We start from the raw sequence: 12,859 nt of genomic DNA on the forward strand, positions 1-12,859 counted from the left end.
GGAGTTTCCTCGCTCTCTCCTCCCTACCCCCACCTGGCCTCCATCCCCTCCCTCCCCCATGGCCCTGCAGAAGCGGTATGCAGCCAGCCCCTACTCGGATGAGATTGTGGTGGAGGTGTCATCGGCCAAGCAGCAGGACGAGCCAGAGATGCTGTGGGTGATGGGCCCCGTCTTGGCCGTCATCCTTATCATCATCATCGTCATCGCCATCCTCCTCTTCAAAAGGTGAGTCTGCACAGTGAGTCCTCCATCTGGAGCAGGGGTCCAGGGAAGGGTGCTCCTTCCTCCCTTCTCCAGCCAGCAGGGCTATCTTGGTGGCCACCAGGCGGGACGGGTGACTGACTGAGGTGCACTGTCCCACCGACTGCCCTCGAAAGGGTCCAGCCAGGCGGATTCCACCGAGACACTCCTCAGCCCTTCTCCAGAGGAGATGCGTCCGCCTGGCGGGAGCCTGAAATGAAGTTGGGGAACGGAACTGAGGTCTCATTGAGTTGGAATCCAGGGTGTCTTCCCGTCAGCCTTGTTCGGGTTCTTTCCAAGTTAATTGCTGTCCGGCGGGGCCCTCTTAGGGACCATGGTTGGTTTTTTGGTTGGATGGATGGGGTCCATTGTGAGATGGAAGGCTTGGGGTCAGGGATGATGCATTCCTGCCACCCTACAGCCTGGGGCTCTGAGGACAGGAAAGAGCCCAGTGGCAGCTTGGGACCCTGCCTGGTTCCCCAGCCCCACGAGAACATGGAAGTGGAGAGAGCGATTCCGTGAGCAGGCCGGAGACACGGCCCCCAGCCCAGAAGAACCTTGGGGCTGGGTCGGAAACCTGAGGTTGGGGGATAAAGCCGGCAAGGATTTTCCCAGGGAACTCCGACTTTGGGGAACCGGGTCAGCCGATCCATCGCACCCCTCAGTTTTGGGGGCAGGAGGGGATGTGCCGGGGGCTGCAGGTCCCGGAGTGGCAGGGACCACCACCTCCCGGAGATCGGGCTAGAGTCGGAAACCCTGCGCCTTCCACCGTTGTCTGTGTATGTTGGTGTCTGTCGCTGGAGGAGGGGAGGATGCTGACGGGCTTCCTTCCGGCCCCGTCTGTATGGCTACGTCCTGTCTGTCCTGTGCGTGTGGAGTGGGTGCTTTTCCGTAACAGTGATGGCTCCTCTCTTCTGTTTTTGCTTTTCTCTGGATCTAGTAAACAAGAAAGGTAGGACTCCGTTTTCTCTTCTCACTTTGCCTTAAAGTTTCACCTCTGCTTTAAAAAAAAAAAATCAACACCGAATCTCCTCCATGTCCCATACCCCCTCCCTTGCCAAGTTGCTTGGAGGCCAGGGAGGTGGCCCGAGGCGGGGGCCACAAAGCCCTGAGCCGGAGGCGGCCGCCTGACGGAGAAGCATCCCGAGGGCTGAAGGGCCCTTGGCAAGCCCAAGATCGCCTCTGGGAGAGTATAGGCCAGTGGGGCCAGGGGGGTGGGTTGCCACTTCTTGTAACTTAGGATACTTTGGGTGGAGTGAAGATTTCCAAGGCTGTGGGTGAGCACGATTCTGGGAAATGGTTCTTATACCAAATAAGTGTGGTTTTCATTGAGCGCTTTCTGTGTGCCAATCACTGTTCTAAACGATAAGGTAGATTCAAGATGATCAGGTCAGACTCCGTGTCCTGCCCTCCATGGGGCTCACAGTCTAAGGGGGAAGGAAAATGGGTATTTTAGCCCCATTTTACAGATTAGGAGAACTGAGGAACAGAGAAGTTAACTGACTAGTTCAAGTCACACAGCAGGCATGTGGCAGGACTGGAGAAGCCAGGAGAACCTCCTAGGCCCCCACACTGCTTGGGTGGAGAGCACATATCCCAGAGCCTCTCGGACGGTCTATTGAATTGTAGACTTGGGTGACAGAGAGGAGCTCCGGAAGTAGAGGCCCCGTAGGGCTGCCAATTGGAAATGAGGAGCCCAGCTTCCATTCCCTCACCGAGTCACCCTGGCCCTAACCCAGCCCCTCCTGGAGCCTCAGTTTCTTCAGCTGTATAATGGGAAGAGGAAGTCTCACCCCTGCCTTTTCCCAAAAGCTGCCGTAGAAATGGGTCCAGGAAATTTTCGGCCCTGGCCTGCTTCTAGAACATCCTCTTCTCGCCTCGACCAGCTCCTACCTGCAGCAAGACACCCGCTTTCCCCCTTCCCCCTCCACCCACCTCCCTCTGCTTCTCAGACCCAGAGCCTTGATGCCTCGAGACCTGGTAACCTATAGAAGTAGAGACAGGATTCGTTCCAATTCTTTGCTGCCCACTGCCCAACTGCTCATAGCTCGTAGTATCGCCTGCTTATAAAGGGTCTGCCCCAGCCCCAGGCCCTCTCGCTCTGGTAGCTGCTTGGGGCTTGTGATTGTGTGTCCTTTGATGGGTGTCCTCTTTGTGTGTCTTCCATGCCCCTGCCCCTCCCTGACTCTGCCTGTCAGCCCCATTCTGGGTACCTTAAGCTCTGCCGGGGAAGATCTGGAAGTCTCTCCTGGCGTTGGCCTTCACCGCTCCAGGTGTATCAAGGGGTTCCAGGTCAGAGGCTGTGAAAGCTGGCACTGTGAGCCAAAAGGGACCAAGAGTAGGCAAAACTAACACAGGTCCTCCGCTTCCCTCTTTCCTCCAGCTGGGACAGTCCTTTGGGTGGGCCACCGGGCTGGCCAGCTGACTCCAAGCTCTCCCAGAGAGATGGGGAATTGGGGGCCAAACTCCTCTCTCGGCGTTTCTGGTGGCCACTGTGGCTGCCGTTGGACAGATTGCTAATTCTGTTGTAGCATCCTCTTCCGAGCACTTAGTGCAGTGCTCTGCACTTAGTGAGTGCTCAGTAAATACCATTGATTGATTTATGAAGTTCGGCCCTGCGGATTGACACAAGGCATTTCTCAATCACATGCCCCATTTCCCCCTCTAACGCTGTTCCTCCAGCAGGCCATTCACACAGGCGGGCACGGGGCCCCAGTCTGCATTTGGCACCCCGCACCCAGCCTCCTTCTGTCCTCACCCTGGGACAGTAGGCTAGCAGTCCCTCCCCTCCCCAGCCCCTTCCCCTCCCTCCAAGTCCATCGGGGTGTCATGAGGCCAGGCTGTTGCATTATCTCCCTCCACAGTCAGTTGTGTTATCTCCTCCCCTCCCCCCACATTTTACAGAGGAGGAAACTGAGGCATGGTGAGGCTGGTGAGTCCCCAAAGTCACCGGCCCAAACCTAGGATTAGAAGCCTCTGCCCATAATAATAATAATAATAATGGCATTTGTTAAGGGCTAGTCAGGTTGTCCCACGTGAGGCTCACACTTTTAATCCCCATTTTACAGATGAAGTAACTGAGGCCCAGAGAAGTTAAGTGACTTGCCCAAAGTCACACAGTTGACAAGTGGCGGAGGCAGGATTAGAACCCATGACCTCTGACTCCCAAGCCCATGCTTTTCTCACTGAGCCACGCTGCTTCTCTGAAGCCCGTGAACCGAGCAGAACCCCCGGGGGTTCCCAGATGGGGAGGAGCCACGTGCCCATGTGCGTGCCCACTTTCCCGGGGCTGTTGTTGAGGGTGCCAGATGGAGCCCGCTGGGTGACCTTCTAAAAAGGTCCTGGTGAAGGCTCGTGTCTGGGGAAGAGTCCACGTGCCTGCCTCAGCCCTTTCCCTTCCCCCTGTCCCCAGTGGAGACCGAGGAAGCTGATATTCGTCTTCCCATCTTGGGCTCTCCTGCCAGCGACTGGGCCCTACCGGAGCCCCTGCTCCACTTGGGACTCAGAAGGGCAAGGGTCAGGAGGAATCACTTCCAACCAGAAAGTGTGCTCACGCATACTGACTCTCTGCCTGCCCCTCTCTCACTCTCTTTGTATCTCTCTCTTCTTCCCTCCCTCTCTATCTCTCCATCTCTCCCTCGCTTGCTGTGTAGTTCTCTCCCTCTCTGTCCTTGGTCACTGCAGCTCTCTTCACCCCCTGCAACTCCCTCTCCAGAAGTACCCACAAAATTTTCCCAAATAGGTAAAGGACTGTCTGTCCTGTCCATTTATAAACAGCATGGGCTCTCTCAGTACTTTGCATATAATTTCCACGTTCATTATTTAATGTCAGAATTCATCGAAACCCCCTTGGGGTCCAGCAGCACCAGCTTGCTCGTCCCTCCCTGCTCCCCCCCCTCCACCACTGCTTTCTCCCTGCTGGCCCAGGGACTTGGCCTGGCCGGGGTTCCCGGAACCAGGCTGGGAGGATTGTGCAGGGAAAGAGGAGGAGCAGAGGAACCAGGCTGGGAAAGGGGGATGGCAGGTTCCTCATGTCAGCCCCACCCTAGAGGGCATCTCCTCCTGGTTCGGAGGAGGGGCACGGGCTGTTGCCCAACCTGAGAATCACATCATCTTTATCATCATCATCAATGGTATTTACTGAGCATTTACTGTGTGCAGAGCACTGTACTAAGTGCTTGCGAGAGTGCAACAGAATTGGTAGACACATTCCCTGCCCATGACAAGCTTACAGAGTAGAGGGAGAGAAGCATCTGGAGGCTTGGCGGGCAGATGGGCAGACGGACATGCAGGCACACCCTCGTGCGCGTGCGGGCACACACACACCCACCCACCCTCCCACCCCCGCCCCCAAGCCAGCATGAGGGGTGCCAGCCCTGGCCTGGCCTCCCCAGAGCTCACTGCGGCCCCTATTTGCTTTTTCCAGGAAGAGGGCCCACTCCCCATCCTCCAAGGACGAGCACTCCATCGGGCTAAAAGACTCACTCCTAGCCCACTCCTCGGATCCGGTGGAGATGAGGCGCCTCAACTACCAGACTCCAGGTAGGGTGTCGTGGGCGGCAGCACCCCGGCCTGCCTGGCCCTGTGGGGACCTCGGGAGGGTGGATGGGCTCAGACCGGGCCATAGTTTGCAAAGTTCAGCTGGGCCCTGGGCTTGGGCAGACTGGGAAACCAACCCTAACATGTGCTCTATCAGCTGCTGCCCTGGCGTTGCGTGAGCCTGGGCTGTAGGGCATCTGCTGCCCTGCCCACCTCTCTACCACCCCAGTGGCTCCTGGGGAAGGCAACCCATGCCAAGGAGGCATAGGAGATGTTACTGCTCCTTCCCCCAGACTTTGGGGGAACACTGGAGCCGTCCCAAGTGCAGCCGCAGGTAGCAGGCCCCAAGCCAGCTGGACCTCCAGCTGGTGGATTAGCCCTGGGCCAGTGGCAAGGGCCGGGTGCTTGGGCTGTGAGCTGTCCTGTTACTGCTCATCAGCTCCCAGGGGCCCAGGAGGCTTAAAATCTCGCCCTTTGGGGAACGGGGCCCAGCAACTGTCCTTGGCGTCTCAGTTCCCGGCCTCTTCACCCCACTTTCTCCTTCCCCTGTCCTCTAAGGAATCCCCAGAAGGAAGGAATCAGTCCCTCTCCTGAGGGCAGACCCAGAGCCGGCCCTTCCTGGACTGGCTGTGGGCACTGGCTCTGTGGAGCTGCTGACTGTGGCTGTAATTATCATGGTCGATGCTTCTAGGACCGGACCCGGGAGGGGGAGTCCCTTGCTGCTGCTCACTGCCATTCTCTCCACCCCATCACAGTAGGCGACTCCCAGTGAGGGCAGCCCCACCTGCCAGAATAAACCCACAGGCCCAGGGTTGGAAAGGAGGCCACAGAAGAAGGGGATGTGGGGTGTTTAGGGGCCCCGGGCATAGAAGTGCCTCCCTTGGTCAGGAGGTGTCCTTGAAGCTGCCCATTGAGACAACTCTCAGCAGCAAATTCAGGCTTGTGGGCAAACTTACGGCTTGCAGTAGGGAGAATATCAGGGGGCAGGGTTGTTTCTCCACCATTCCCAAATGGGAACAGTTAGGCACAGGGCAGCAACAGGAGGGGAACCCACAGCTAACCCTGCTTTTAACGATATAGAGCGTCTCCATCCAGCCTGCCCAGCCCTGCCCAGCCATTCAGGGGAATGTCGGGGGAGGGCCGCGTGGGAGGCTGCTGTTCAAGAAGAGACCAGCATCCCTCAGCCCCACTGACAGTCACCCAGAGCCGCGATGTGGCAGGAGTGGCAGCTCCCAGCTTCTGGGAGCCTTTAAACATGGGTGTCAAACGCAGATTCACAGTGTTGGGTCCCAGTTTCGTGGGCGGGAGGCAAAGCTGCAAAACCTTTGGACTGTCTGTGATCACATTCACACCCACTCACACATGGATGTGCACATATGCACACACGCTGCAACACCCCCCAAAAGAACAACCCAGACAACCAGAGGCTGGTCTCCCCGGCCCCGGAACCCACAGAGAGGGTAGCCAAAGAACCCGGTCACTGAAGGCAGAGGGAGGGGATCCATGTTAAAAGTGTAAGTAAGCAGACAGCTGTTACTAAATATTGTCTGACTCCAGGCAAGTAGGGTTGGAAATCTGGGCTCATTTCCTTGTAAAAGTGTCAACTGCAAGGTGGCTTGAAAACCAAAACATAACCCCATCCCTGCCCCAGCCTCTACCCCCTGTGCCCATAGAGCCCAGAGGGAGCCCCAGCTCCCGGTGGCTCACTGGGAGGGTGTCAGCCTTTGCCCGGAGCCTCCTTGTGAGCTGCCAGGGCCCTTTCTCCCAGCCCAGCCGGGGTTGCAGGGAGGGACCCCGGGGTTGGGGGCCGTGGGGGGTGGTGATGCGGGAGAGCCTCCAAGCCCTGGCACTACGTTGGGAATAATCATATGACACCCCACTCATTAGCATTTTGGTCATCTCCATCCAAGTGCCGCTGTCTGTATGTCGAATGCAGTAGAGTGCTTCTGTCAGGTGCCCGATGTTCGTTAACCAGTTGGGAGTCTAATCCAGTACGCTTCCGTCCTCAGCCAGAGCTGCCCACCCGCTGTGCCCAGCGCTCCCTGGGGGTTCAGCGCCGACCCGGAGCCCCCTGGCCCACCCTGCGCCTGCCCCGCCCTCCCTCCCTCCTTCCCTCCCTTCCTCCCAACCTGCCCGCAGCAGGCACGGCTCTCTCCTCCCTCCGCATCCTGCTCATCTCTCTGTCTATCCCATTTCTGATCCTCGGCAATGATGGTCAAAAGGCTAATGGGTTTTTTGTTCTTGCCCCCGTTTTTTTTTTTCTTTTCAGGTTCCAGTGTCCCCCGTTGCCCGAATATCTCAAGTTAGTTTTAAAACCTCCTGTATTTATCTAGACACTTCTGCTTCTTTGTCTTTCTCTTCCTGTTTTGCCATTCCCTTTCCTCTTCTCTTTGTTCCTCCCTTTTGGCTCCCCTTCTTCCCTTATTATTCCCCCTTCCTCTCTTTTCTCTCCCTTCTCCCATTTCTCTCTCTCTCTCTCTCTCTCTCTCTCTCTGTGTCTCTTCCTCCCCCTTCCTCCTTTTCCCCCTCCCCTTTTCTCTCTCTTTCTGGTCTCTGTCATCTTTGTTACGCTGTCATGAAGGTCATCCTCACTCACAGTGGATCAGAGTGGCAGTGATTTTACTTTCTAACATGATGAACGAATGGGCCGGGCTCTCCCACACAGGCTGAGTTGAGCTGCCTCTGCAGGGGAGCGGCGTGAGATTTGAGCAGGGCCCCGGAGCAGGAGGGTGGGTGGGGAAGGGCCAGGGGAAGAGGGGGGCGGAAGAAGTGCAGGTCCACGTTGGCGGCGCGCTCTCCTGCCTCATTAGCGGTCGGTTCCCTCTCATTAGGACGACATTCCAAGCCCAGCACGCAGGAACGCACACACGGACCCGCTGTTCCACTTGCCAGTCCATCAAGCCAAAACCACAATGGGCTCTTTGTGAGGTCGGGAGTGGTGGAGTGACCGGCGCCGCCGGGACTGGCCTGCCGATTCCTTGGAGCGCCGGGGCGCTGGCACGGAATGGCAGGCCAAGGGGCTGCCTCACCCCTCTGCAAAGGACCGCTCAGAGAGGACCCCCACCAGATTTCAGGAATTGGCCACGGGAAGCTCCCCTCAGCTCGACACCTGGCTGTTCGGCTTATCTTTACCCTCGGCGGGGCCGGGACCCATGTCGGAGGAGAGGCGGGGAAGGCCAAGAGGGATGGAGTGCAGGTCAGTCAGCAGGGAGGGTGGCCCCAAAGGCCCGGGCCTGAAGTTGGGGCCCTGCAGAACTGGTGGCTCCTTGAGGGCAGGACCAAAGCCCATGAGACGCTAGCCTGGGTGGTCCGGGGACCATGGAGTGGTGCTGGGAGTGGGCTCTGGGGAGACCCCCGCCTCCGGCAGTGGACTCCGAGGGAGGGGACCAAGCCTCCCGGAGAGGCACAGCCCTGACCTGGCCATCCCGGATGCCACCCTAGAAAGGAGCCCGTGGGGCAGCGGACGTCCCCAGAGATCCGGGGGTGGAGAACAACCCTAGAAAAAAGAACACAAATCAGACACGCGCCCCCAGAGCTGTCCCCACCCCATCCATTCCCACCTCTGGTGCGGCTCTGTGTCCGTGAACACGTACAAACCCCCCAAACTGCCACCCAGACTACCCCCACCTCCGGGTCTCGGTCGTCTCTCCAATGGGGTAAGTGAGGAGGCCGACCGTCTGCACAGCCCCTCAGCTCGGAGGGCGGGGGTTGAGGCCCGGAAAGAGGAGGGTCTGACTCGAGCCTGTGTGGGAGCCCCGGAGGAGTATTAACATCCTTCTCGTCCTGTGACTTTAGCTAAGCTTTTCCTCTCTCCACGGCCTCAGAGTCCTGTGCCCGCAGTGTGAGTGGCTAGCCCCTTGCGCTCTCATGTGCCCGGTCGCTGTGGTGTCTGAGCATGCTCACCTGGCCCGACCCACTTCTGCACATTCTCTTTTTTTTCCCATCTCTTCCCATTCAACCGTGCACTCGGCCCCTACTTCGTGTGGTGCATGTGCTGCCCTCTCGGGCTCCATACTGTCCTGTGCTGCCGATGCCCCCCAGCCCGTCCCACGCTCTCCATGGCCTCGCGTGTTTACATCTCTTCACACACATCTCCGGTCTACCATGTCAGAGAGATTGCACACCGACTCCCGCGGTGCCCTAGTAATTGGTCCCTTCTCCCCATCCCCACTCCTTCTTCCCCTTCTCCCCTCCGTTGACTTGACCAGGTATGAGGGACCATCCGCCCATCCCTGTCACCGACCTGGCTGATAACATCGACAGGCTGAAAGCCAACGACGGGCTCAAGTTCTCCCAAGAGTACGAGGTGAGTCTGAGGGAAGGAGGGTGGGGGCTGCTAATCCCAGACTGGGAGCCCAGAGTGGGCAGTTGTTGTTTCGTGGTGTTGGAGAGCGGGCCGTGGGCCGGGGCTGGCTGGCTGTGTGAGGAAGCGGCCGGTTCATATCCGGCGGGGGAGGAGGAGGGCAGGGGACCGCCGGCCTGGCTTCCGCCCCTTTTCCCGAGAAAATGGTGGAGTCGTCTTCTGTCAACCCTGACAGATGGCTGATGGCCACTCAGTCCCCCAACCTGGTTCTCTGTGACCGGGTCCCTTCCCCTGAAATGATGCCTGCCCAGCTCTGCCCTCCCTCTCTCAGTCCTCAGCTTTCCCTGTTTGACCTTGGCCATAATGAACGAGCCCAGCTCTCTCTGACGAGGAGAGGTCTTAGGTGCACGGAAGGACCCTCTGGAGACTTGTGTGGGGTAGGATGCCCTTCCCGACCCCCCCAGTCTCTTTCTCTCTTTCTCTCTCTCTCTCTCCCCCCCCAACCATTCCCAGTCCCCGATACTACAAGATTCCCAGAGCAGGCCCTTGGGGCCCACCATTCTTGTTCAGGGCATACCCAGGGATGAGGGGCAAGGTCGGGGGGAGAGGCACTCCACTCCTCTCCAACCGCATGGCGCAACATAGAGAGCTGCCACCTTCCGAGTCACAGTCATCCACTTGAGATCACCATGTGCCATCTGCCTCAGAGAGGGATAGATGATGGGAGAAAGTGGGAGGCGGGGGCACATAAAGGGCCTCGCTTCCCTCCCAAGGCTGTGTTGCTGTGACCTTGGGTAGGACAGTCAGACTCCTTATTTGTTATTGATATTCACAGGGACATTGGCTCTCCCATGACACCCTCTGCTGAGCCCCCCTCCGGGCCCCTTCCATGCCCTTTAACCCTCGCCCCAACTGTCCCAGACCCAGCTGAGACATGGTCAAGCATTAATGTCGGAAGAGGCCACCACTTTGTTCTCAGGACTGCGACAGCAGGACGGGCGCTGGGCCCCAGAACCGCGGCAACTGCCCCCTCGGGCTGGGCACGGGGGGTCCTAGATGACCCCACCCTGCATCGGGGCTGAGGAGGGCAGAGCTTGAGAAAGTGTCCTCTGCTTGTGTAATTGTTGCTGTTGGGATTGTAATCAGCCTGGGCCTCTGGCCTCCCCTCGCTGGAGCCGAACTTCATTGATTTTTGAGATGTGATCGGAACATTTACCCACAAGGTAAGATTATATATGCTGGGAAAGGGAAAGAGAGAGCGAGCGAGTGAGACAATCTTTTAAAGCAAGAAGGGAAGGTTGCAGGAGGGGGGCTGCAGCCAGGGAGGGAGGAGGAGTAGGTGCATGCACGCGCGCCCACACACACACACACACACACACAGTGTCAAGCTCACACACAGCTTGCTGCATATTTGAAGATGGTAAATGGCTTGATTATCTGCTGCTCCACAAAGGAGTGTCCCGCACTGGAGGGAGGAAGGCGTAGTGTCTCAGCCGTTCCTCCTATCACAGTGCAGCTCAGTGGCCGCAGGAGAGTCCGGAGGTGGGAGGGGGGATCGGGAGGCTCGACTGTCGGGTGGATGTCTGCCTGCACACACACCGGCTGTTCGTACGCATCTTGTTTACACAAAAAGGTGGTGTCCCACTGTCTCCTGGAGCCTCTGGCGGCAGGAGTGCCAGGGATAGGGGGCCGGGAGTGATGGCTTGGGGTGGAGGGCCCTGGGATAGCAGGCTGGGGTAGTGGGAGTTATCACTGATAACCAACGTTGAGGAGAAAAAGAGCTCGCATTGGTGGAGTGCTGGGCTTTACCGTTAGTGCTCCCATTTTATATCTGAAGGGCCTAAGGCAGTGGTGGGGCGAGTGTCCAGGATCCCTGGGCTGACCAGCCCACCGCGGCGGCCCGAGCCGATCCCTCTCTGGGCTGAGTTCTCCCCCACATCTCACGGCTGGTTTAGATCACAAATCAGTAGTACTTTACCTGCTGAAGATGATATTAAGCGGGCAGTTGTTGCATGTAATTCTGGGATCGGGCTAGATCTGAGTGACTGAATAATTAAGCACAGGTCAGGGCCTGCCAGGCCTCCAGCCCTGCTGGACCCAGCAGCACACCAGAGCGGGCAGGTGGGAAGGAAGGGGAGGAGAGGGGGTGCCCTTACTGGCCCTGAACCCCAGGCTTGGGCCCCCAGCCCCTGAGGAGCCTGGGGGAGGGCGTTAGAGCGGTGGTACCTCCATGCAGAAAGCACTTTCAGTTTCTCTCTCCTCAGCCCCTATCTGGTTAGTGTTTGTGTCAGGATACACAAGTCCCACAGCCTGTTCAAAGACAGACAGACGTCCATTTTATGACTTTGCCATTACCTTCTTTAGACCAGGTGTCTTTTTCCCCAGGCCCTTTGGGTAATGTCTTGGGAAGGCAGGGCTGAAGGACTCCGGTACTTAACCTCCCTCCTCCCAGACTCTTCCAAATTGCATCACCGCTCTGGGCAAGTCTGGTGGCAGAGGGTTAGCAGCCCCTGGCCCGTGAGCACAGCAGAGCCAGAATCACACAGGCGGCAGAGGGAGAAAAATTAAGGGAAAGAGGGAAAATCCGTGAATGGTCGGCCCCCACGGGCCATTTACTGTCTTGTTAACTTGGGGAAGAGGCATGGTTGTAAGTGAGTTCACTAAAAACCCGGCCGCCTAACGTCTCTCCACGGAGTAAGGGCGGAGGGTGGCGTGCGGAGAAGAGCTAAGTGGAGGTGGGAACCGAGAACCAATATTTCACCGTGCTGTCAGGGTTGCCGGAGCTGAAGAGAGGCCGAGGGCCCGCCGCCGAATTCAGGCACCTGTCAGGCCGGGGAGAGGAGCTGGAGGGACCAGGTACTGAGTGGCATCGGGATTTAAGGCAGGAAGGAAATCTGGTTCGTTGGCAGTAAGCCAGCTGGCCAGAAAGGGTTTGGGGCGGGGTGGGAACCGGCTGTAGCGAAGCCAGGAAAGCAGCCGGAGCTGGAGGGGGCCTGGGGCCCAACCCCAACCAACCCTGGGCCCGGCCCGGCTGTCGACGCTCCCTGGGTCCGGCATACGGTGAGCCGCCCGGCTCCCTGGGGAAGGGGGTTGAGGGCATTGCCCACAGCGCCAGGACCCTCAGATGGGCCCTGGGCTGGGACCACCAGGAGCTTGACCCCCTTGACCGGCCAGGCCGACCCGAAGTGGCCAGCCTGGGGCCCCCTACCCCACTCGTTCCCGGGGCGGGGGCCCAAGAGAGGTCTGACGCGCTGAGAAACGGTTGCCTCTTTGAATGCCTTTGTCGAGAAAGTATTTCATTTTTAGTGCTGGGAGAATTTACGGCCCAGGATTAATGGAATTAAATAAATACAACTGAGGTTCAGCCTGTTAATTATTCAGCGGGCTGAGGCTGAGCCTGTGTTGGAGCGCCTCCTGTTGGATTGTGCTTGGGGTTGCACACAGGCTTTTTCTCCAAGCCCGTGTGTGCTTGCGTCCCTTCTGCTGCAGCCTGAGCCAGGGATGGAGAGAGATCACAGCCCCACCTTCTCTCAGGCATTCATTCTCTCTCTCTCCCTCTCAACTCTCTCCCCTGGAGAAGCAGCACAGCCTAGTGGAAAGAGCACAAGCCTCGGAGTCAGAGGACCTGGGTTCTAATCCCAGCTCCAGGTGACCTTGGACGAGTTACTTAAGTTTTCTGTGCCTCCGTTTCCTCTTTGGCAAAACGGGGGTTCAATACCTGTTCTCCCTCAGACCGTGAGCCCCATGGAGGACTTGATTAATTTGTATCTCCCCCAG

General features: G+C 58.1%; 1 protein-coding gene across 11 annotated transcripts in view; it reads left to right on the forward strand.

The window, feature by feature from the left end:
* Positions 1-12,859, forward strand: part of PTPRF (protein tyrosine phosphatase receptor type F) — a 311,983-nt gene that overhangs the window by 280,265 nt on the left and 18,859 nt on the right. For 7 of the 11 annotated variants that reach the window (XM_038760656.1, XM_038760660.1, XM_038760665.1 and 4 more), the window contains 4 exons: positions 71-225; positions 4,667-4,782; positions 7,049-7,081; positions 8,988-9,085. In XM_038760656.1, the coding sequence (XP_038616584.1) occupies positions 71-225; positions 4,667-4,782; positions 7,049-7,081; positions 8,988-9,085 (402 nt within the window). The remainder of the gene's footprint in view (positions 1-70; positions 226-4,666; positions 4,783-7,048; positions 7,082-8,987; positions 9,086-12,859) is intronic. The other 4 variants (XM_038760661.1, XM_038760663.1, XM_038760664.1 and 1 more) reach the window with 1 other exon arrangement.

The sequence above is a fragment of the Tachyglossus aculeatus genome, chromosome 18, assembly GCF_015852505.1.
Source record: "Tachyglossus aculeatus isolate mTacAcu1 chromosome 18, mTacAcu1.pri, whole genome shotgun sequence".
NCBI classification, from domain to species: Eukaryota; Metazoa; Chordata; class Mammalia; order Monotremata; family Tachyglossidae; genus Tachyglossus; species Tachyglossus aculeatus.